At 38.3% G+C, this 26,591-nt stretch overlaps 1 protein-coding gene across 3 annotated transcripts in view; it reads left to right on the top strand.

The window, feature by feature from the left end:
• The first annotated feature begins 2,480 nt into the window (after positions 1-2,480).
• Positions 2,481-26,591, top strand: part of LOC117303355 (serine/threonine-protein kinase A-Raf-like) — a 39,766-nt gene continuing 15,655 nt past the window's right edge. For all 3 annotated transcript variants that reach the window (XM_033787543.1, XM_033787537.1, XM_033787530.1), the window contains exons 1-8: positions 2,481-2,588; positions 10,956-11,057; positions 16,175-16,510; positions 17,554-17,706; positions 18,071-18,127; positions 18,442-18,593; positions 19,394-19,574; positions 20,315-20,360. In XM_033787543.1, coding sequence (XP_033643434.1) covers positions 2,481-2,588; positions 10,956-11,057; positions 16,175-16,510; positions 17,554-17,706; positions 18,071-18,127; positions 18,442-18,593; positions 19,394-19,574; positions 20,315-20,360 — 1,135 coding nt within the window. The remainder of the gene's footprint in view (positions 2,589-10,955; positions 11,058-16,174; positions 16,511-17,553; positions 17,707-18,070; positions 18,128-18,441; positions 18,594-19,393; positions 19,575-20,314; positions 20,361-26,591) is intronic.

Below are 26,591 nucleotides of genomic sequence, written 5' to 3'. Positions count from 1 at the left end.
TCCCAACATAGGCATAAAAATAACAAGCCTGTGAAAATTTGAGCTAAATTGGTCATCGAGGTTGCGAGAAAATGTTGGACGAATTTGTGTGCGTTCAGATAGGAATTAAATACTTCTAGCTAGAAGTCTTTTATTCTTTTAGTGAGAAGTAACATCTTTCTCAAAAACTATGTTACTTCAGAGGGAGCTGTTTCTCACAATGTTTTGTACTACCAACATCTCTCCAATGCTCAATACCAAGTCAGTTTTTAAGTTAATATTATTTGTTTTGAGTAATTACCAAACGTGTACCTTCCCTTTGTGTATAAACAAAAAGAGGGGCAATATTATGAGGTCCACGGTTGCAGGCTTATACAAGCTTGTAGGGGTGGGAGGGGGGGGGGGGGTGTCCGGGAGTGTGTCCGGGATGTAATGAAGGTGCAGTGCTGCGTTAGGGACTGGACGACGGGAAGAAAAGATGAAACTTTCACGAACGGGAAGCCAATGCAGAGTAGACTTGAGAACAAGTCGTTAAAGTGATAGCGAATTGGCCCTCTCGAAACTATCTCACGAGAGGGCTCATGCTCCGAGGTAGTAGCGGCAGTCGTGAGAGCATCGCACAGAGATTGCTATCACCGTCAGACATTAACGACTACCGGTATTATGTGTAGAATGATTTGAGAAAATTGATAAAATGACACTTTTTTTTGTAAGTATGCATGCAAAGAACACATACGTTGAAAACTTTCATCGATATGAAAATAAATATCGAGTCAATAGACTCTGTAGGCCTATCCCAACCCCAATTCCTCATTATGTAAAATATTGATTAACAATCTCTTGGTGAAAGTAGATTGTGCCTTTGTCAAAACATTATACTGTCAAGATGTACTTTTTGTTCCTTCCATAATTATAAACTGTAGCCATAGTTTCCACTAGACGTTATAATGGTTGGCGACTGCTGTCCCGTCCGTCGATGTGCGGTGTGTTGTGGGAGATTCTGTCCCCGAAGGCGCCTGTAGAAATAGCGCCCTCTTTTGAATCAACTTCCTTCGTGCCTTGCTGCAAAAAGTGTTGGATCCACACACTCTGCTGCTGCGACAGCACCAGGGGCCGATTTCACAAAGATCTCAAATTGATCGTGACTGCAAATCAATCGTAGTTGCTTAGTAAAGTGTGATGTCACAATTCAAATCACTATGGTGATACTGAAAATTTGTGTTGCGATGAATTTTATTGCTTTGTGAAATCGGCCCCAGGGGCCAATTTCATAGCGCTGCTAAGCACCACAATTTGCCTAGCATGAAATTTTTGCCTCGATAAAAACAGAATTACCAACCAATTTCCACATGGTTTTGAGGATAAACATCAAGCAATATGCAACAAATGGAAATAATGGTTGGTAATCCTGTTTTTATCAAGGAAGAAATTTCGTGCTAAGCAAATTTGTGTGCTTAGCAACGCTATGAAATTGGGCTCAGAGCTTGGGTCCAGGAGCTAGGTACTGCGATACCACTTTGCCATGACACAAGACAAAACCGATGATATCTTTTGTTCAACTATTGATTTGAAAACTATACTTTGCAGGGGTATGAGTTTTTAAAAAGTCAGGGGCCTAAAATGGTCACGGTAGAGTGTGAACTTCGAAAGCTGACTGTTGTCTGACTGCCTGCACGGACCCCAAAGTTGAAGTACATGCAGTACGCTCTAAAGTCAACACATAGCTTTTGAAAGCAGAGTTGGCCTACTGGTGGTTCGATCGAATGTGTGTTTTTTATACTCAAATTACAGCAAGACACGTCTATTTTGCAGTCGTAGTAGCGCCTTTTCAATTCCCGTGACGTCGACCAAAAGATGAGTTTTTTTACTTGTATTATTGCCATTGCGATTTGCTACTTTGCTTAGAAATAAGATTGATACACAATGAGGCGGCTCGTTGTGCAATCGAGCGTTTTTAGGCATAGAGTCTCAATTTTTAAAGTCAAGCAATGCGTCTTAAATTTTGAGGAGTTTAGTAAGGTGTCTGAAAAAAGGTTTCATGTCTGAAGCCTTCCTCAAAGTCAACTGGTGTGCGTTAAAACAACCTCTTTCCCTAAAACTGCATACGGACAGTGGGGTCGTTTCTCAGAAAGAATGCTTTATTAGCAGCTCTCGAGTGATCGTCTACAAAAAAGTTAGTTTGTTTATGGTCATCAACTTCTTGGTTGGCTAGCTGGCCGGGCAGGGGCGCGAAACCCCCCAAAACACACCCTGCCTTTGCACGTGAATAATCATATGCATATTTGTACTTTACGTTCTCATAATTATTGTGGACTTAAAAAATAGATTTCTACATATTTAAAAAAGTGAAACTGAACTTCTTTCAAAATGTTTTAGCCTATGCATCCGGCCAGCAGCAGCACAGCGAGTTTTGAGGTCCCTTTTATTTAGACACAGTACGCATGCGTACTGTCACGTGATTAACCTCAGCCGAAAGGTGTGTAGAGATGAAGACATGCAAGATGGCGGTCGACAGCAGACACGAAGAACTTGTTAGTTCAGATTCCTTGACGGTTGACAACGGTCACGATGGACTACAGGCTCTGGCACCCTGTAATTTAATGGAGGAGGTAATAATCATTGTTTTCATACAGATGAGTTAAAAATAAAAATCTTCTAAAAGTGTAATTTTCAAAGTTGAAATTCGCAAGAAAAGTCAATTATTCTCGTCGCGAGTCTTCCGGCGTACACAAACACACCATAACATTTTTTTTACATATTTTTGGGTCACAACATGTCTCTAAAAAGTCTACGGTCTCTCAACCAGTTAGAGACAATGTGTTAAATTTTGGTATGCTGTATAGCCCCTAACAAGAGCATAATTCATTGGATTTATAATGTATCTTTTACTCTAACCAATGCCATAATCTAGGGCAAATACAATAGACTTCCTCAACTCGGATTCAGAGTCAATCGTCTGAACATGGAGGTAGAATTAGATTCTACCTCCATGGTCTGACACTGTGACAGTCGGAGTCAGACGTCTGCTGACTGAATCAGCTGAGTGATGAGCCAGCGCCAAAACAAGCAGTGATTTGTTTTGAAAAAGAAGAGGCCAAATATTACTATAAGACAACAATTTTATTTATCAATACTTGACCAAAAAAAACATGGAAAAGTTTCCGTATGGCGCCACCACTTTTTCATTCGATATGAAATAATATAGTATCTAATTTACCTCAATGAGATATCCCTTTTTCTAAAAATGAGTGAAAAAGTGGTGGCGCCATACGGAAAGTTATCCAAAAACATTGTTAATTTTTACAGAAACAGGTGGTATATAAATAATAAAATGGATAACTTAAACTTCCTATTTTTCATTTTAAGTTTATGAAATAAATATTCAATCAAGTTTGTTTCACTTCTTCAGACATTTTTTGGTGGAAAATAGGTATGAAGGTGTTTTTTTTCTTCAAAAACATTGTTTTAAATTGTTTACCAGTTAGTATGCACTTGCCAAATGTGGTCCTTTCTCTTTACCATTACTAACTAGACCCTTTCATGATGGTTACTTATTTATTGTGCCTGTTTATAATATAAGCCCAGTGCGCTGTGGTGTATTGTTTTTGTTTATTTTTGAACAAACGTTTACATGAATGCATAGAGGAAGGGATGAAAGTTACTAAGTGAATTAAAGGGTAGCGACGAGTTCTTTGTAGGCCGTTTAAACCAGCAGGGTCGTTGCCGTGTGATAAAGGCCAGAGCCGAAGGCGAGGGCCTTTATCGTTTTGCAACGATCCTGCAAGGTTTTAAACGGACGTTTAAGACTGAGTCACTACTCTTTTATTGAAATTATTCCCATTCATAATGCCCTTTTGTTTAAAAATGTAGCTGTGAATTGAGCGTTCCCTGTGATAATATTGGCGTACGTGCGCGCCTGGCCAAGGAAGCCAGCCGGTTATAAACAGCTCCAGCTGGTCATTATCAACCGTTTAAACACCCCCATGTGAGGCGCTCTCCACCAATAGGAGTAGCGAAACTGTCTGGGATATTTATGAATATTAATTAGAAAGGGGACTATGTGAACCCTTGCTTACTAGCAACGTAGTGTAATGGCTAGCATTTTGAAAGGGCGATGGCACCAATGTATTTTCTCCTTGGTAAAGGGCACCCTATGAGGAAAATTTCAAATTTCTACTGGGAGAGCATTTCAAGGGCATCAATGCAATGACCATACGGAGGCGTAAAACAGATTTACAGAGGGGTACGTCAAATGGCCTCATGGGTAATGCAACCCGGTTAATTTTTTGTTTAGTGTGGACCGTAATCATAAATGACTATGTTTTTCAACCAATTGCTCTACCGATTATTTAACTAATCCTCAACAATTGGCAAAACAAATAAAACAAACAAAATACATTGTAATTTTGTTGCATGTGGCATAGCATTAAGAGAGGTGTTCTAATAACCTATTCTTCTGGTTTTACTCCAAACCTATTGGGTGCAAGATGTCTCGGCTAGGAAATACATCGCGATACTTAATCGATATCGCGATACTTAATCGATATCGCGATACTTAACTGATATTGCGATACTTAACCGATATCGCGATATATCGATATTTCGATTAAAACCAAATCGATCCGATAGCGAAATCGTTTCCAAATTAGTGTTGAGATACTCAATAATATCGTGGTATCGCCCAAGCTTTGTGTCAGCCAGCGTTCGCTTCTCACAAACCATTCCATTTCTCTAGCTCCAAGTTAATTTAGTGAAACCACCACAACGCTGCTGTTGCAACAACTAATGTTTCACTAACATTAAAACAAGAGTTTATTGGCCCTTTTCAAAACCATGACTATTGATTTTGGCTCAGGCTTAGATTTTTTTTCTGCCTGTGTACCAGTACTGATGTGTACCATCTAAAGGCACTTGTATTCAAAATAACTAATGGAACCTCGGGCTGTAACGTGACCAAGCAGAACTGGGCTTTAAAATGTGATTTATGCAAGACTTGCAAGTGCCAGAACATAGCAGTTACAGTCAGTTACACGTTTACTTTTTTATTTCATAAACAAAAATTAAAGGTTAAAAACGAAACTTTGTAACCGCAAGCGTGCATTTGGTAATACAAAAAAATTGTGTTTTCATCACAGCATTTTGACATAATACAAAGACTCAACAAAAAACAACACCCAAGCCATAGAAATATACATTTAAAAAGAATATATTGCGTTATACATACACTACACTGTAAAAGGTAATATGTTCCATCAAGGGAATCCTTTGGCTAGTGTAAAACAAAGGACACGTTTTGTAGTTTTTTATAAACAAGCTAACATTTCAGAGGAACTGTACATCGCAGACGAAACAGACCATGCTGTCTGCTGTTGACAGCACGGTCAAGGTGATTGGTCAAGGCGATTGAAATTGGTTATGACATCGCATTATTTTTTGATATATTTCAACAGTAGAGGGCATTTGCTTTTATGGTAAATGTATTCAGTTTTCTGAAAACCTCCTTGTTCCCAAACTATTAAACTATAGCATCAGTGGCATTATAGCATGCAAAGTAACAAGATAATAAAGACTACACTAAATGCCTGTAAAATGGAAATGTATACTGTTCGTGTGTTGTTGCACGGATTATGCATTGTGTACACGTATGTCATGATCCCAATGTAGTCTGGGTTTAAGCATTACTTTACGGTTTCCCAAATCGTAAAAATTTAGACACATATTAAAGGCCATCACTGGCAGTTGAATGGTTTACGATAAGGGAATAAAAAGGGTAGCGACAAGGTCTCAAAAAGCTGTTTAAAACCGTCAGGGTCGTGGCAGTGTGAGTGCCTTATCGCACGGCCACGACCCTGCAAGGTTTTAAACGACAGTTTAAGAACTAGTCATTACTCTTTTAATCCCATTCTTAAATGCTTTTTTGGTTAAAAAGCTTTATTAAGTGAAGAAACTCTGTAAAACTTATCCGTTTCCGACGTCCTTGAGCTCTGTACATGTGTTTCATTTTTATGACTGAGATCAATTTCAGATATGCTTTGTGCCCGAAGTTGTCTTGGTGCAAGACGTTTCTTGTCCTTTTACACACAGCACGACCAACTCACCAATAGCACCCGCATCGCCTGTAATGAGAAAACATCTTGCACCAAGACTAACGTGTAGTATCCGAAAACAAACGGTTACAAACAGAGCTCCAGCTGGTCATTATCAACCATTTAAACACCCCCACGTGACACGCTCTCCACCCCCACATGACACGCTCTCCACCAATAGAAATAGCGAAACTGTCTGAGGTATAATTTATGAATAGTTGTTAACACATTTTAGGTGTAAGTTGAAGAAACTGTGAGGTGTTAATTGATTGAATATTCACAACATCCATTCCTGCCTTCCCATCAAAATCAACCTCAACCTTGACCTAATTTTTGTGTTTAATTTGTGTTTCTTCCATTTGAAATGTTCACTTTCAAAATGTCGAAGTTTTTATTTCACTTTTCCCTCCTTCACTTCAGCTCCTCCCTCCATTGTATGACAACACAAGTAAACATGTTTTCTCAAAGACATAGTGCAAACTACATTTCTTAAACTTAGGATACGTGTACGTACTTGACTTGAACAAATGTCCTTACTGCGATGCCACTTTTACTACATGTATCATGTTCTTTTCACACTTACATGTATTGTTTTTCATGGAATGTACACAAAGTGAAAGATAGGCCCACTTTTTTCGTTGCCACCTAAACATTTGTCATGTTTGTGTACCCAGGTTGTACATGGTAGACCAGTAATGTACAGTAATAACATGTACACTGCAATGTCTGTCGGTATCCTCTTACATTTATTTATGTTGTGTCATTGTCTTGACAATTCAAGGCAAAACGTTGTTGCATAAGTTCATGTCATATTTATGTGCATACACATTGTAGGATAACATGTTCGTGTACATTGTAGTCATTTACATGCAGAGAAAGAGTCTACGTGTATACGTTCATAATTCATGTACACCTAAAAGTACATTCTTTGTGTACATGTAGTGACATTACCATTTACATTGTAGACTGCACATTGTAAGGAGGGACTACATTTGAGTGAAACAGCCAAGGTAATAAGTGCTATGTGATGTATGTGGAGGTACCTGGGCACTGTGGAAGTCCCTGGATCGCACTGTGTTCATTTACATTGAATGGCTTGCCTGCTAGTCGGAGGCTGCACCAATATAGTGATATGCACAAAGACTTGCAGGAAAACACATTACAATGTAGTATGGCCATATTAAAGCTTCCCAGTTTACTAAGCCATTTTGTGAAGAATACATACATGTACATCTTTGGTAAAACCTGTACAGGCTTGTAAAAGTGTATGAAAGGGAGGTGCTGTACATGTATGTTTGCAAAGTTTTGCAAATGTAGATATGTCCCATCATGTTTCAAATTAGTCTTGAGGCTAATGAATTTATGATGATTGATGACACAAATTTTAGACCAAGTGCATTCATGAAGACAATCATAGCAAACTACAACAATGTCCAGGTTGATCACAAACAGCTGAACTTGAGGGGGAAAAGAGAGTTTAATATTATATGTTATTTTGATATTCACCCTTACATTAATTTGTTAGCAAAACAAGCCGCTTTGTTAAAATTCAAACCAACCACATTGTATCCTAGACTTGAGTTTCTTAACAGCAACATGTACACCACAGGGTGGCTCGGGTTAGTGGCCAGTTTGAGTAAGCAATAAAAGCAGTGGGTACAACAACCGATAAATTGATGATTTAATTGTAGTTGAACTAAATTGTACATGTAGGCCTATTAGACCATTACATCATAGTTACAAACAACCTACATGTACACTGTGTACGCATACTGTGAAACGTTTTTAAGTTTGCACTACATGTACATGTACTCATGTAAAGCAAATTTTACATTGTATGTATGGTCTACAATGTGCATGTACCGAGGACATCTGACAGATTTCTTGCAGGTGTAAAGAAGTTTAATGAAAGGGTGTTTCCCTTGTACTAAACTAAGAGAGCAATGAGTAAGGCCGGGTCCCAATCTGCGGCTACAGCTACATGGATGCTTTGGCTAGACATTTTGCGTCATCATGCAATGGAAGTACGTGTATAGGACGCCCTTAGGAACACCCTTAGTAACAGTCGTAGCCGTAGCTGTAGCCACCAATTGGGATACGGCCTTACACTGCCATGGACTCGCACACATAATGCAGACAGCACCTAGATACAACCTCAATAATTTGTAGGCTTAAAATAGGGAAGGGAAAATATTGTCATAAAACAAAAGGAAAAGACACCAAATGATTAAATCACCTCATGGCAAATGTCATTTTAAAAAGGAGGTTACACTCAAATTTTGAAGATATTGGTCTTTAAAGATAGACCTTTGGTAATTGCTCCAAAAAGAAGTGACCATACAAACTTCTTTGGTAAGAGCTGTTGATAAAAAGATTTCAAGAAACAATTCATGTCATTTTAATTTTGCAAAGGGCACTTTTCCATTGGAACATCTTAAAGGCTTGGGCACTATAGGTAATTAATCAAAATAATTGGTCAGCATAAAACCTCACTTGGTAACGAGTAATGGGGAGAGGTTGATAGACTGGTCTTAGACAATTACCAATAGTGTCCAGTGTCTTTAAAGTCTAGTGGGAAACTTCTGAAGGGGCACCAAGACCACGGCAACAGAGGTCATGGTCTTCGATGAATGGCATCAATGCACGTCGGCAGTCTTTCATGGTATAGCAAGCCTCCAATTCCGACTTGCTGTTAGTTTTGTGCACACACGGAGAACGGTCATTCATTTCTCCTCATTTTGAGAACCTTTCAACAATATTTTACCCTCTAAAGCTTGTGAATTCTTAAAACAGCTTAACTTTCTTTGTGATTTAAAAAATGACAGTGTGTAGACATGTACAGGTATTACATGCATGTCTGATGTAGCATTATAGATGTGAACACATTGACAGTGCTAGTGCATTGAGAAGCACAAACCTGTAATGTGCGGCCATTCACCTTTCAGCTGGAACGATGACCTTGGCATGAAGGGCAGTAAGTCTGTACTGTGGTGGCTATTGTCCATACAGTAATTCCATGTTTGTAACCTTGGTTTACAAAAAAACTGACCTTGTACACTCCAGGGTTTTCTGACAGGCAAGATAGTGCACTGGTCATATGGGAAATGTTCCATTTTGTGTCATAATTTTCCCATATCGTAGGTACATGTAGGCCCTACAAAAAATAACAGCTGAACAAGTTATGGTATGTGCCTCCTTTGTTCATGTCGAAATCTCCATGTAAAATGAGGTTAAATGTTTTCTTCCATCGAGCTTTCAGACATTCCACGGGTGACGCTCTGCTGCTTTTTTGTAAACATGTTTTGCGTTGCACGTTAAATGTTCTTATTTTCCTGGTAGATTTCTCAAGCAGTGTAACATTTCAGTGACAAATTAAGTCGGCTCTACTGGTGGTGTTCCCCTACATACTAGGCCTTGAATTTCAATTTTGAGAGGGCCAATTTTTATTATTGCAAAGGGCAGGAACATAACAACGTTCAAGGTCAAGCTCTGGTCAATGATGGTCACCATGGTCATGGCTTTGAAATATAAATCCAGGCCTAATGTCTGTACACATGCATCCAGTCAGCCTGCGCCATTTACACAGCAATGTGTATTATTCTTGGCTCCAAGTAAATGACATTTAACATTGCTACATGTCAAATGACTGTTTGCCACATCGTACCGAGGACTAACAGTTGACTTGGAGTGATGACTGCGCACGTACACACCATTCCCTCTGATGACTGCTGACCTACTTCTGTGTGCTGACATTTTACACACCACTGTATGTGAAGATCATCACGACGCAGTGGAGTCTCACTGTCTATGAATATCTTATAAATTCATCAGTGTCGGGGTGTAGAGTTAAGACATTAATCAAAGGTCTTATAATATGAAATCTGTGCATTGCTAATTCAAAGATTGTTTCATGCACACAACATGTACATTTGGTCTACAGTGTATGTTATGTCCTAGCCATTAACTATGGATAAACATACTTGATGTACTGTCAGTTCATGGATAAAAAACATTTTGGATTGCCTGCAGTGAACATGTATGCACATTGTACATTACGTCAGAACAATTTCAAGGAAACCAGAACAGTCGATCGTTACATACATGTAGGCTTACTGATGTAGTTGTCTTACACAATACATGAAGTATGCATACATACGTGTATTTATGTGTACATACGTGTATTTATGTGTACATCAACAGCGTACATGATGTACAGTCTGACACTCAGTGTACGTAGTTTGCAGAGAATTGTCTACCCATTAAAGCCAAGGAGGAAAAAAAAGTGATCTCGGGGGGTCTTCCAAAAGAATGACAAACTTTGCTTCTGTGTATAAAACCAATGGGGATGTCTCTAAAAAGACTATTGGGAGAACAAAGAGAAGTCCTCTATTTACTGGATTAACGAATGTGTGTTACGGAGTTGAGAATTCAGACTTTTAACTGAATTTAGACAATCAGCACCTTGATGGAAACTGGTGCTGTACTATGTCAATATTAAATTACAAACGTCGACTACAATAAGATCTTTGTCATGCTGCCTCCATCTTGGTCATGTTCCTTATATCAAATAACGATAATGCATGCGAATGATCATTTTGCAAATAGGAACCATACTATTTTGTTCTGCCAGTCTCAGTATGGTTAGGCCGTGTCCGAAACGACGACTTCGGCTACAGCTACGTCTAGATCAGCGCGTCTACCAGTGTTAAAGAATAGGCAGACGCACGCGATCTAGCCGTAGCTGTAGCCGAAGTCGCCGTTTCGGACACGGCCTTAGATTGATATCAATGGGATAAATTCAAGATGGCTACACTATGATAAGGTCTATTGGGAGCTTTGATTTTAACACTTGATGATAAATCTCTTTCTCTCTATTTGCTCTCTCCACAGCTCAATCACATTCAACACTTCATTGAGTTGACCAAGAAAAACATAGAGGAACTTTTGGATAAGTTTCAGAACAACACCAACCCATCATCAATATTCATTGAGGTAAGCATAATGTGTAACAGTATATTTACAACAAAAAAAACTGTTATAAACATATCGCTTTTTACAAGCCAGCTCAGGTGTATGTAAAACCAGTTTGATGTTAAGTCATTTTAAAAGAAACTACGATTTGGCTTGTTTTAACTTTTGGCTCTGAGGAGTGGATCCAGAATTGTCTTGGGATGACTCACAGTGTCTGTTTTAAAAGGAGTACTCAAACATATTGAGTAGAGCGACATTGTTCATTCATTCATTCATTATTGGTTTATTATTCAAAAACAAATTCCCATGGCAACCAGAGGTTGAATTCCAGGAAAATATACAGAGATTACAAATTAGAAAAACCACATTATTACACATTAAAGAAATAATTGATTAAGGAGAGACAAATATTTACAATTTATAAAACAAATTGTTCTAAAAGTTGCAAAGAAAATAACCTGGATAAAAATATTGCTGGCACAGTCAAAAGGCGCATAAAAAGTTAGTGAGCTTTCCCCAGGTGTTGTCTATGATCCCTTTTCATTAATCTCTAGACCATTCTAGACACTCCTGGGACAGACATCAGCCTGCCCAAGACCATTCTAGACATTCCTCAGACGTACAACATCAGCCTGCTCAAGACCATTCTAGACACTCCTCAGACGTACACCATGAGCCTGCTCAAGACCAATCTAGACAGTCCTCAAACAGACAACATCAGCCTGCTCAAGACCATTCTAGACACTCCTCAGACATACAACATGAGCCTGCTCAAGACCATTCTAGACACTCCTCAGATGTACAACATGAGCCTGCTCAAGACCAATCCAGACAGTCCTCAAACAGACATGAGCCTGCTCAAGACCATTCTAGACACTTCTCTAGGGAGTGTCCAGGGCTGGTCTTGGGCAGGCTCATAATGTATGTCTGAGAGGAGTGTCCAGAAGGGTCTTGGGCTGATTGTGTCTATCCGAGAAGATATGCTAGAATGGTCTGGGCAGGCTGATGGTGTCTGTTTGAAGGGGGGGGGGGGGGGGGGGGGTGGGGTCTAGAGTGGCCTTAGCCAGGCTCATGGCATCCGTTTGATGTGTGTCTAGAATGGTCTTGAGCAGGCTCATGTTGTCTATCTAAGAGGAGCGTGTGGAATGGTCTTGGGCCTTCAGGGCTTATGTGTCTGTCTCAGGAGGCTATAATGGTCTGGGCAGGCTGATGGTGTCTGTCTGAGGAGGGTCTAGAGTGGTCTTAGCCAGTCTCATGTTATCTGTTTGATGATTGTTTAGAATAGTCTTGGTCAGCCTCATGGTGTTTGGACGTGGATAGGCTAGAATGGTCTTGGGAAGGTTAGTGATGTTTGTCTGATGATGTCTGTCTGAATCTAGGGCTGGTCTTTGGCAGGCTGATGTTTTTTGTCTGCTCATGAGGTTCAACTGTCTCTGAGGAGTGTCTATAGTGGTTTGGGGCTGTCTGATGGTGACTGTCTATGGAATATCTACATAAGAGTGGTCTTGGGCAGGCTCATGTTATCTGTCTGAGGAGTGTCTAGAATGGTCTTGGGCAGGCTCATGTCTCTACACTGTAGCCAAGAACTAGTTATTGCCACCCCAACAAAGAGCATTTATTAAAATCTATTTAAAAAATTTACTTATTAACTAGAATTGGTCACATAGTTCATCTACTGAACTGTCACATACTGGATGTACATGTATGTAGACTTATTACAATTAAATATTTTAGGTTAGGTGAGGAGCTTGTTTTAGACTGCTGTGGAATTTGTGTGTTTTATTTTAGGCCTAGTGTAAAGAATGTCAACCAACAATTTGACGAATTCCAACCTCCGATATATTCAAACAGGAGGTCATTTTAAATCATTGTATATATGACAACTTCAAAGAGGTCTCTTTTTTTGCATTTTTGAATTTCAAGACTCTGCTTACCACAAAACTTCTCCCTAAAAAGCATGTAGTTTTATGGGTTGTAGCACAGAATTCTGCCACTAGTATCATCATTGCAAGTTGAAATTTAATGCTGGTCAGACACCACATGGAACACATATATGCTGCAATTATGCCTACATGTTGTACTACTCTGTACATCCAGGGGTAACCTTTAAACCCTGGATATATACAGATGTAGGCCAAACGATCAAAAGGTTGTTCATCATAATATTCCCTGTTATCAGTAATCTCATCCCCAACCTCATCGCCTGCTTGCCCTCTACCCTATGTAAATACCAGTGTCTACTGACCGATTGTTGTGATGGCATTCAATCTAGCGTTGCCTTCTTGCATTACGTGACCACTGTTCCTCTTTACCCATTGTTAAAGGCCTGTATGATCAGATTTCAATAGTCCTCTGGGTGTTTTGAAGTACATGTAACCAGAGGGGTTTGTAACCCAGATTCCCAGTCCATTTTGGCTGGGATGCAGACAGAAGCTAGACATGTCGAGGTGGGATGGGCAGTCTGATATTTGATTTATGAAAAAACTATTACACAAATATATATGTTAGCATGCACATGGAAGCATTTTCAGATCACATTTAAATGCAATATTTAAAGGCAGTAGACACTATTGGTTATTGTCAAAGACCAGTCTTCTCACTTGGTGTATATCAACAGTATGCATAAATTAACAAACCAGTGAAAATTTGAGCTCGATTGGGATACGGAGTTGCGAGATAACTATGAAAGAAAAAAACACCCTAGTCACATGAAGTTGTGTGCTTTTAGATGCTTGATATCGAGACCTCAAATGTGTGCTTTTAGATGCTGTATTTCGAGACCTCAAATTCTAAACTTTAGGTGTCGAAATCAAATTAGTGGAAAATTACTTCTTTCTCGAAAAGTATGTCACTTCAGAGGGAGCCGTTTCTCACAATGTTTTATACTATCAACCTCTCCCCATTACTCTTTACCAAGTGAGGTTTTATGCTGATAATTATTTTGAGTAATTACCGGTGTCCACTGCCTCTTATCTGTAATCCAGGAAAATACATCAAGCCTGGATTTACATACATGGAGGCCAGTGGCCTCTGTCCAGATTTTAGCCTTACAGTAGTGCCCCTTCAAAAGTTTTCCATTGACGAGATTTTCCAATGGAATTGCTTTTTGCTCAAATGAAAATGGTCTAATAATACCCTCTAAATGATGAAATTCCAGGCCTACACACATTATAATAATAATAATGAAGTTTTATAGAGTGCACATATCCACAAAAGTGCTCATGGCGCTATTACAAAGAAACTCAAACAAAAATAACAAAGAACAGATTAAATACAAAAGAACGGATCTATCGACATGAGGTGTGTTTTGAGAGATGTTTTGAAAGAGTGAATGGAAACTGGATGTTTTGATGTGAAGAGGTAGTTGATTCCAGAGACGTGGTGCTGCAACAGAAAAAGATCTGTGACTGGCGCATGTCAGAATTATTCCTACTTTCTGTACCTTAAGTGAGTGTGAAGGTTCTGTATGAAAGTGATTCATGATAATAACCTTGCCCTTCATGCACAATAAAAGTATTTAAGTTGTGCCAAGGGCACTGTGTATAAAGTGGTGATTTAATTTTCTGGGCACTGTCATGTCGGGCAAAGCAGATTTTTCAGAATGAAAAAGGTGGGACCTCAAATTGTTTTGTTTTGTATTAATTGTTCTTCATGTGCTTTAAAATTCCAGAAATGCGTAGCCTGTTTAGACATGTTAGTGTTTAGTAGGCAGTAAAGATTCATTTTGTACACAGATGTACAATTGTACATTGTACGTTGTGTGTTTCCTGTTCCAGCTACATACATGTAGGCCTATCCCACACAATGTACATGTATTATGTATAAGAACAGGTGACATAATCAGAAGCCTAAATTGTCTATTGTTTTACAGGGAAGTCTGACAATGCCTTATGTAATGAATGCATGATTTGATCAATATTAGTTGCAAAATCTAGTGTGCATTTATGTACAATGAACTGTATTCGTACACGTACGTACATGTGTATGTAAGAGTTTCTCTGAACTGTGTTTTTCATGTTCATCACAGTACAGACATGTTCATGTTGTCTTGTGTAGCACTGATGCCATTACAAACATGGACACTTGTGTCAAAATTCGTTCTAAAATTCATGTGTTAACATGACTTGACAAAACACATGAACAGAAGTGAAAAGGTCAAAGTACACTGTACATGTACATTTTGGTTGGAGCCGGAATGTACATTCACCTACGAACGACAGTGGCCCTTTCAGTGGTGTAATCTTACAGACTACAATTGGATACTTTTTATTTTCAGAATAACTACAGCAGGCAAACATTGCACATCCTGCACACACGTTTGTCAACCCTGTAAATCGAGGACTTCTCTTTGTTTTCCCGTTGTTAAAGGCACTGGGCACTATTTGTAATTGCTCAAAATATTTGTTAGAACAACACCTCACTCGGTCGCGAGCAATGGTGAGCTGTTGATATTATAAAACACTGAGAGAAACAGCTTCCTCTGAAATAACGTAGTTTTTAAGAAAGAGGTAATTTCTCAGTCAAATATTAAAAGACTTCAGGCCTGAAGCCTTTTTTTAGGCATCTGAAAGAACACAAAGTTGTGCGACAAGTGTGTTTGTTCTTTCATTATTCTCCTGCAACTTCAATGACCAATTGAGTCCAAGTTTTTACTGATTTGTTATTTTATGCATACAGTGTACATGTATGTTTGGATACACCAAGTGAGAACACTGGTCTTTGACAACAACCAAATGTGTCCAGTGCCTTTAAATGTGTACCTTGGAAGCTCTTAAACAACTTTACTACTCAGAGGTTTGGTAAAGACCTGCAGCCAATTTCACAAAACCTTATTGCAACTGCGCAACGTTTATGGCGCCAGTTGTGCCATAAATGTTGCGCAAGTGGACTTATGCAGTTGCGTAAAGTTTTGTGAAATCGGCTGCTGGGGTAGATTTCATAAAGAGTTATATGTAGGACTAATCTTATCTCCAGTTAGGACGAGTTACTCATACTAACTTAGGTATAGCTTTACATTTTTCATATCTCCGAGGACTAGTCATAAGTCAGGAACTCTTTGTGAAATGGATCTCTGAAGTGGTAAAGGTTATTAATTCATGATTTTTAATAGATTGACTTACATATCTTCTATTATATAGGAATATGAAGAGCTAACGGAGAAACTAAATGAATACCAGGTGCGGAAGCAGGACCTTCAAGATCGCATGAGCAATGGCCGTGCCTCCCCATCTCCAGTCCCTACCCCTCAAGAGGTCACCCCAACCACGCAATATCCACATCATCTCAAGATAGTGTCCGATATCACAGATGCGGATGGTCTGCCTCCGATACCCTTTCCTCTGAGACCTTTGGAGGGCGCTGTTCGATCCGCTATTGATGATGATCATTATCCCTATCATGCAAAGGAGACGCCTAAGTCTCCACCTGTCAGCATCTATGTGCGAGTGTATCTACCCTATAAGCAGAGAACATCAGTGAGTAACAATTGTCCTTTTTATATAAAAAATTATTTGTTTGTGTTCACAAGGAATCAGAGTTTTCCTTCTCCTAGGTGAGCTGCCAACCAAGGCTGCGAGCCCACCCGCCCGAGTTTGAAATCAGGGTGGACTACCTTCCATGGTTAACGAGCTCCACCTGGGGCCGTTGCCACCTACTCATGGGGCTGAAACAGGGTTACCCCCTTAACAGTCCATACTAATGTACGTATAGGCTTAGGTATCATCCATAAGAAGCCTGGCTGGTAGAGCAGAAAGCACTACCTTTCCAACTTTTACGAAGCAATCACGGTCGAGTGTCTAGCTTAAAGAAACAAGTGTCATGACTGGGACTCGAACCCACACTCTGCTGATCAAACACCAGATCAATACCAGAGCTTGAATCCATTTCTCTTAACATCTAGGTCTTGACATGCCAAATACATGTAGCTGTTGATAAAAGTTTAGGTGACTTTTGACCCCTTCAATTGACCCCACAGTCAGTTACCTTGTAAGACATTGGGTGCCATGCGTGAATAAATCGTATGAAAAAAAATAAAGACAAAAGAAAAATCACAAATGCTGATGCTTTTTTACTGGTTTGTTTCTCTTTAAATGTATTAAGTAATGGGAATAACAGTGTGATGACACTGTCTTCACTATGTGGTAATGATCATGGTCGGTGGCTGGACGTTGTTAATGGACCTCGCCTTCGGCTTGGTCCATTAACATCACCCAACCTCTCAATTGTTTTACTACCACGCAGTAACGACTGGGTATTCACACTGGTAAGCCTGGTTCATACTTCCTGCAAATGCGATACGAAATTTGATGTCACAAATTCACAAAGAATATACAGGGAGCGTTGAGCTGTTTTCAATTGCAGTGAAAATGTAGCTGTGACATAATTTCTTTTATCGCATTCCATTCACATTCGCATGAGGAACTTTAAACCAGGCTATATTGACTAAATAAAATATACTTCATGTTCTTTTGTAGAATGATACCCCTTGCTCATTTCTAAAACCTTGTTTTATTCTTAGGTACTGTGTAAGCAAGGTACAACATTACGAGATGCCCTTGCAAAAGCTATGAAGATGAGAGAGTTGACGTCTGACATGTGCAACGTCTACAAACGCAATCCAAGGAATCCAGTACCCTGGGAGACGGATATGATGTACCTGGCCGGAGAGGAAGTAAGAACCATAACCTTTAGCTTGATGTGAACACATTTGTACATGGTGTTTAGAGTAGATGACGCTACTGCTGAATCTTGCTTTGAAATTATGAAATTAGTTTACATTTTTGTGTGTGTACATTTATTTAAAACTTGTTTGAGCAGTGTAACAATACAGTGAGGCTATAGCAAGACTGTACATTCTGAAACTCACCCAGTTACTGCACAGGTGTTATAATAATGATGGCACCCTGTTTTATTTAAAAAAAAAATTCATAACTTGATTAAAGCAGAGTTATATATTGGACCTCCGAGTGGCACTTTTCAACAGCACAATGTTTTTCCTGTTATTTAATGGTTCTTAAAACTTGTTTGATTTTCAGATATGTGTAGAGATCTCAGAACAGTGTCCTACTGCTAGGAGCATATCTCACAATTTTGTAAGTACAGTTTGCTGAGACCTGAGCCCTATTTCATTTTTTTAAAAAAATGCTAAGCTCAGAAAATAATGCTTGGCAGAAACTGGCTACCAGTTTACATTGTTGTGACTGGTGCTCCACCTGTAACTTTCAGCACTGACTGAATACTCCCCAAGGAGCTGAGAAAGACTTACCGGAATGTTATTGGCCCAATGATCAGGGCACTAAAGTAAAGTGCATTGAGACGATTGTTGTAATAAGCGCTATATAAAAATTAATTTATTTGCATTAATGTCCCTGTTGTACTGAATTCAACCACTATTTTCTACGTGTAGGTAAGAAAGACCTTCTTCACGCTGGTGTTTTGTGACACCTGTCATAAACTACTGTTCCACGGTTTCCGATGTCAAACATGTGGTTACAAGTTTCACCAGAGATGTGCCAGCAAGGTACCAACGCTTTGTGTGGCAGAGAATCTATATAAAATGTAAGTGCATTGCAGAAAAAGTATTGTAGGGTTGTGTATTTACCCCAACAATTTAGATTTACCCATTCAGATTCCTTTCTGTTTTATTACTTGACATTTTAAATGAAAAAAAGTCAAGTCCCCTTGAGCTGCAACTTTTCAGGTTGTATGTAAACTTGGGTGCGATCCCTGGCTATACGACAGTTGCCTGTAGAATGGCTTCTGACTGGCACCCGAGTAAAGATATTGACAAATTAAGGAGCCCGCCAACATTAGTGCTCAATAGCTCTGTAGAGCAAAGGCATTAATGCAAAGATCACAGTTTTAAGTATATTTGTCTTTGTTAACCTGAAAAATAACAACATTATAACAAAAATCCAGCATTAGTTGTAGTTTTTTTCCCCAATAATAACAATATACTTTCTTGAGCAAGGATAGTCCTATCCTGTATAAGTAACTTTTAGTTCTCTGTTGCCGGGACAGCCCAACATGTATCCCTACATGGTGACCAGTCTTTTTTTAAATCTTTTTCTTTCATTCTGTGCATTTTATTATGTATTATATGCTTTTGATAATTTGTTTGTAAGAGGCGCAAAATACATGTTAAATATTTTTTCAAAACAATTGATACATTGTAGGTTTTCTGTTTGATGAATGATTTGAGTTGAAGAGTAATGGTCCTGATGCAACATCTCAATTAAGAATTATATAGCACAGTGAAAAACTAATACAACCACTAGAAAGAGCAAACCTTTGATATTTTGGATGATTGGTTTGACATAGAATGTGTGTTTTGTTTTGTTGTGCGTTTAAATTGAAAGGTTATTAATGAAGAATGTTGAGGATGAGAATGCTGATACAGACTTGGATGAGCCCGAATCACCGACGACGCCCAACTCCACATCCGATATGCCCAAAGCTACACTACCAAGAGAACGCTCTACGTCAGCGCCTAATGTTAGCTTCAATGCAGTTAATGCAATCTCTGGCACAACCTTTGAGGTGGGTTATTATTATTATTATTATTATTTATTTGACCTCAACAAATACAAGCACATTAAAAAGCACAGCAAAAGTTAAACGATAACACAACGAACCAATCAAAATAATAACGAATACAATAATTATTCAAGAAAAAAGCACACAATAAATATAATTTAAAAAAACCCAGAACAGAACATGACAGGAGGGCAACTAGATGAGCAAAAAAAGGAATGAATTGAAGATGATTAATGGTTGAACAATGGCTTGCATGGGATGATATACTTTGTTTTTGGTAAAGCATTTTGTGAAAAACACGTGGTTATAAATGTCAAAAGATAACAGTTTTTATGCCCCAAAATATAAATTTGAGAAGCGTTAGTCAGATTGCATTTTCATACTCCTCCTGTGTGGACATATTCACTCCAGATTGATTGTATGAAAGATTGTGAGAAACAGCTTCTTATGAACTAGCGTAGTTTTTAAGAAAGAAGTAATTTCTCAGTAAAATATTTGAATTGATTTACCTAACGCATGAGGTCTCGAAATCAAGCATCTGAAAACACACAACTTCATGTGACAAGGGTGTTTTTTCTGTCATTAGTATCTTGCAACTTCGTCGACCAATTCAGTTCAAAATTTCACAGTTTTGTTGTTTTGTGCATATGTTGAGGTACACTGAGTGAGAAGACTGGTCTTTGACAATTACCAAAAGGATCCAGTGTAAAACATAAAGTTTATTTTTTTTTATCAACCAACAGGAGTACAACAGTGATACAAAGTTTGTCTTTAAAACCAACCCCACAGGTGAGTGCATTTATCGCTGCTTAACAAATTACTTTGGTTGTCAATTTTGGTGTGAGGTAAACATTACTACAACAAAAGAACTATGTCATCACATCACCAAGATTCATTTAATGACGCTATAGATCTATGTTTATTTTGTTTTCCCTCAATCCCGGATCTACATAACTTTTTAGAACTTTTCAAAACTTTTTACTTTCATACTCAAGTACAATATCTTCAGGAAAAACTCCAAAATAAACTGTTCTGTATTCAACAAATCATTCAATGAAGCATGAATTAGTTTTGTACTTGCTTTTGTAGCCCAGGACTCTACCAGGGTATTTTGCAACGGCCAAAGATTGGCTGTTTATTAACAACATCATCTCATTCAAGTAATGCTTTGAGGACTTGTGGTGTTTTTAATCAAACCAGTAGTCAGTGTTCTTCAACAACAATACATTGTTACATGATGCAAATGTGGTTTTGGCCTGTGACATTTCATTGCTTTGTCTAACTGGAGATTTCCAGCTAGGCTTCAAAGGTTTCAAGATTTTATTTCAAACTCTTGAAAAAGCTTTATTTTCCAAGGAAAAAAAAAATAGGATTTTGGTGAAGATGACATAGTCTGAAGAGTGGGACATTGCTGTTCAAATTTGGTTGAAGTATTTTTTGATGTGGGTTTATGCTGGTCTAATTACGCTGCATTAAAGCCAGGGTGTGGATTAACATTCATTCATTCAAGCAGCAGAATCCACAATCCTTGCATGGCCACTTATTCCTGACATGATAAAACACAACTTGCATTTGGTTGTGTCACCAGCAAATTAAATAACACGCTTGCTTGCACAGTTGAACAAAGCGCAATCATGAAGAAGAAAAAATGAAAAAACCTCAGTCCTTTCTGCATCCCAACTCCATCCTCTTCCATGTCAAAGTAGTCATCATTGCCTGAAATAATCAAAATACCTTCGCTATCCCTGGCTGATAACATCGGAAACAAACCTTTCCTTGAGTAGTACTTACTGCCATTTTTATTTTATTTTTTTCGGGAGCATTTGAGTTTTCTGTGCATGATTTTGTGTTCATTTTGTTTTCTTTGGAGTGCGGATTAACTTTTTTTTTTTTTTTTTACCCAGCTTTATGGAAATACATGGATTGGTCATGTTAGTTAATTTTTTATTGATTTGAACCAAGAAACAAGCTACTGTGTATTAAAAGACGGGAGAAAAGATGGATACTGTTTTAAAAAGGGGCACACCAGTTTGCATCTGAAAGCTCACTGATTTTAACGGAATCAATTTCCTTTTGAATTAATAGCACAGCCAGCAAAATGGCATTGGAATACCTCACAAATGCCATGGCTTATTCTGACTGCTGCAAGCAAAGTAACCACTTACATGAATAAGCACTTATTCCCTGATAACACGTAGAGTGTTTGGAAAGTTTTCACTCAAATGGAAACAGCTGAACGATTGATATTACAGGTTGACTAGATGGTGTATTTATTAGAAAAATAAAGGACGGAATTGAACTGTGGTGCGCTGGCCAAATGCCAGTTAAAACATATGAGGACCAGTCAAAACTCACTCCAGCTGGTCCGGCTGACTAAGTAGCTCAGTTTTAAAAAGCATTCCCTATTTCATTTGAAATATTGTCTAGTGAAGAAGCTAACTACTAGTGAAATGACAAGCAAGTTGGTCCTGCTGGCCAGTCACTAAAAAGGTTAAGGGCAACCTTTTTTTTACCCTTTGAAAAACCAATAATAACGTTCAATATAAAAATCTATTCATAAGTTATTATTTTGTATCTCAGATGCTGGTGAGAAAATAAAATATTCCTGAAAACGCTACCAAATTCTGCTTTCTAAAAATGGCATGTGATTTATCAACGTTTTGCCTTAAACACGTGATTCTTGTTTGATTTCCAGCAGTAGAGAATGTGGCAGGAAAAAAAATGCATTTAATACGGTTCAGAACAAAAATTGTATTCATTTGCATTGCATAACTTTAAGAATCACAAAGAATATTTCTTCTGAACAACACTTAAATTATCAATCAATGATTGCTTTTTGATTTCTTTTAGTTTTGATATGTTTGTTTTTCTTTTTACTATGCCATTGCTAGTTAGATTATTATTTTTTCTTTCCACCAATTGTTCAAAAAAGCCGTACACCTTTAGTAACTGACTTGTTTCTGCATTGATCACAAAATATAAGCAATATCATCAGTAAATATATAGAAATTGTTTTGAGGTTAATAAATGAATCGGTAATTGTTTTGTTGAGAGCATGGATGCTGCCTGATATTACATTCGTGGTATCAAGGCTTCTCTAAAAGAAATGCTTCAGGCACACAAAATTGTCAGAAAGTTTCAAGACATTGGACACTGTTGGTTATTGTCTAAGACCAGTCTTCTCACGTGATGTATCTCAACATATGCATAAAATAACATACCTGTGAAAATTTGAGCTCAATCGGTCGCCCAAGTTGCGAGATAATAATGAAAGAAAAAAACAACCTTGTCACACGAAGTTGTGTGCTTTCAGATGCTTGATTTTGAGACCTCAAATTCTTAATCTGAGGTCTCAAAATCAAATTCGTGGAAAATTACTTCTTTCTTGAAAGCTGCGTCAATTCAGAGGGAGCCGTTTCTCACAATGTTTTGTACTATCAACCTCTCCCCATTACTTATTTTATGCTAACAATTATTTTGAGTAATTACCAATAGTGTCCACTGCCTTTAATGCTTTTTTGAAACAAAATAAGCTCAAACTAAAAAAGAAAAAAGGTAGTCAGGTTGGTGTAGTGGTATCTTCCCTCGCCTTCCTTCTCCAGGACCCGATTCCAATCATGCTGGAGGCCCTACATTGATTGGGTTTTTAAGTGCTTACTTTTTGAAAATGAATGGCGTAAAATATGCAAATCTGTGGTTAAAGGGTGGCTGCAGTGTTGTTTTTTAATAATTTAAACGATTAAACATCGACTTTTTGAACCTGAAATATTTTTTTATATTTTTTATTAAATGCCCAAGTATTTTAAAATTGGTTTTCAAGAGATTAGGGGAACCCACCCCGCCCCTAAAATGGGCATAAACATGACGTCATGTCGGGAACCCGAGCCGTCGGGCCCCCTGGCTGCGTGCATATAGAGACGAGTGCACTGTGTGGCCTGGTACCTAGGCGCGTGTAGTTAGGGACCAGACTCTTTTTGCTGACGATATGTTTGAATTCCCGACGTGACGTCGATGGTAGGGGGCGGTAACAATTCACAAAAGGGGGGCATGACTTATTCGCTAATTACGCAAACACATTTTATTGAGGCTCAATACATATGTCAGAAAGAAATGACAGCAAAATTAACTGTTTTATTTTAATTCACTGCAGCATCCCTTTGAACGCACAAGCATACCACCTAATCAACCTGCGCAATACGCATACGCTTATACCAAATGTTCTGCTATAGTTTATGTACCATTAAGAAGCAGTATGAAATCGTCCCTTGGCAAGAGAAGGGGTATACGCTGAGGAAACTAAAACAATAATGAAACTACCCCGAAAGTGTACAGGCTCTTTGAACAGTTGAATGTCCTAAACATGTGAAATCATTTGTGAATATTTTTGATGCAATATTCTTTCCCGTATTGCTTTTCATGATCTTATTTTATTGATTATTACTGCATTATATCTTGTGTCCACTTAACCCATCAAATGGTTGCCAGTCTTTTGAACAATTTTGATTCTCACTATTGGCCATTTTGTTCAAGGCTTGTAGAAAGTATTGAAGTGATTATTAAGTTTAAAGAAAAGAGTCATCAATGACGACATTCCAGGGGCTCACCCGGGTCAGCCCCAAGTGCCCTGCTTGTGGAGTGGGTCACTTAGGGCTGGACCGAGGTGCATGATGTCACCACGAGAGGGTGAGTGATCGTTCGTGGGAAGCTAATCGGACGCACCCATAGTATCAAAATTAAGCTATACTGGATATTTCAAGAAACAGGAACATGTTAATGTGTATAAAGTTTGGATGATTGAACTGTTAGCCAAAAAGTTGGGCTACTGCATGTTAGAAAAGATACTCTTTGAAATGTTCAAGATTTTTGGAATGGGACTGTGTTGCTGGAGGACCTTCCATATCCCTTACGTGATAATGATCCAGACCTGGAATTTCATCTTTCAGAGAACAGGGCCATTTTTCATTTTACACTAAAGTCTTTTTGAAACTTTTAGAGGGGCACCCAGGCAAAGTACACGGGCAACGTAGGCCATGGTTGCTGTGTAATTTCAAGTTATCCCATGAACATTAATGGTACTGTCTCGTTCACAGATTCCTACAGTTATCGATCTCATTTTGTCTCGAGTAAATAAAGAACATGTTGGTTATTGGTTTGATTTACCCATTGAATGAAAACCCATAGACATCAAGTAGTAGGCTAGAGAGACTCATAATATTCCTATATTTGAGTATTGAATACTAAATGTCTCATAACGGTTTATTAGAAAAATGCTTTCTATTTCCTAAAATGCAACAAAAAATTAATGGCCTCACATTTCGACCCTAGCAGGGTCTTTCTCAAAGGCTAAAATATATCCTGAATTGGCCATCTGGGTCATTGTTGTTGTTGTTGTTTTTTTTGTTTTTTTTGGGGGGGGGGGGTTGTTAATGGTACAAGACTGGCAGTCATTTTATGGGTGTGCTTTAAATATGACTAACCCATATTGTCCATCAAGACTCTGTGAGTGATGATATTAACATGATTCTCTTGTTGCTGACCAAAGATTTCCTTCTAATCCATTTTCACTGTCATTGTCATTTGATCACCTCATCCAATCACAATCCATTGTCATTTAGAATTGATCACCTTGATCATTTATTTGTCTAATCCATTGTTCTTTACATTTGATCACCTCTGTTATTCATTATTCCTAATCCATTGTCATTATCATTCATTCATGGTACACAGCAGTCACACTTGTATTGTTATCACTCTTTCATTCTGCCATGACATGTTTATCTCATGACAAGTTCATTCCTATGAAGTCTCAACAAATTCATCCTAAATTGTTCAGATGATTGCTTGTAAATCAAGGCTTGAATTTCATGACAAACTGACGTGTCATTGGTCCATATCTGTCCCACAATGCACCTCATTCAACAGTCTGCGCTTGCGCATTGGTATTTGCGATACTGTCTATACATAGACCACAGGTCTTTTAGCTCAGGACCTTTCATCAGACCAATGGTAAAGAGAACCAAATGGCTCTTCTCAGAGCCAACACTCGCACAAAAGAGATTTACACATGGTTGTACCGCAAGTTTACTTTTTATTTAAAAAAAAAAAATTATACCAATGTTTATGTTTACAAAACTTTGTAACTTTTCGTTGTAACCTTTAGAATAGCAGTAAAACTGATTGATGTACATGTATGAATGTTTCATACTCATCTCAATCATTGTCATCATTTGTTTTAATCATTACAATCTTAACCTCACCATCCTCATCTTCCTTATCAGCTTTATCAAACTCATTCACATAATCAATATCATCATCTTAATGTCATCATCATCTTATTCTCACAGTCATCATCTTAAACGCATCATCTTAACTTCATCATCATCATCAATGGATGATACCCAAGCCTACATCCGTATGGACTGTAAAGGGGGTAACCCTGTTTCAACCCCAGGAGTAGGTGGCAACAGCCCCCCAGAAAAAAAGTTGATTGTAGCCCGATTCTTGAAGCAGGCCTTGTGTGTCTGGCAACTTGCATAACATTTTTTTTTTAAATTTGTTAATCTGCTCATCATCTTAACTTCACCATCATCATCTTAATCGGCATTATCAAACTCCTTTACATAATTATTATCATCATCTTAATCTCATCATCATCTTTGTCATCCACATTCTCATCTTCACCGTCAATATGACCAAACTTCTTACAATCATCAGCCTCATCATATTGGGCTACTCATTGTCAACCTTTTCATATGAAAGTACATGTACATGTATAGATTTTCATCCCAGTCTACGTTACTCCTGATCATCCTCATCACTTTTGCATCAGTCCATAACTAACTACAAACTTCATGACCATCTTTTCTGTCCTACATTTTAAGAAATTGTTCTCCCCAATGTGTACATTTGTTTAAAAAACACCTTCTTTCTATCATTATCCTATGCAATAAATAAATGTCTTGCATCTCAATTCCCCACCCCCTACCCATGATGACCCCTTTATGTATGCCATCCTGCCTG

Source organism: Asterias rubens, chromosome 2 (genome assembly GCF_902459465.1).
Source record: "Asterias rubens chromosome 2, eAstRub1.3, whole genome shotgun sequence".
In the NCBI taxonomy this organism is placed as follows: Eukaryota; Metazoa; Echinodermata; class Asteroidea; order Forcipulatida; family Asteriidae; genus Asterias; species Asterias rubens.
Note: the sequence above shows the minus strand (reverse complement) of the source record. Positions and strands in the feature narration are given on the sequence as shown.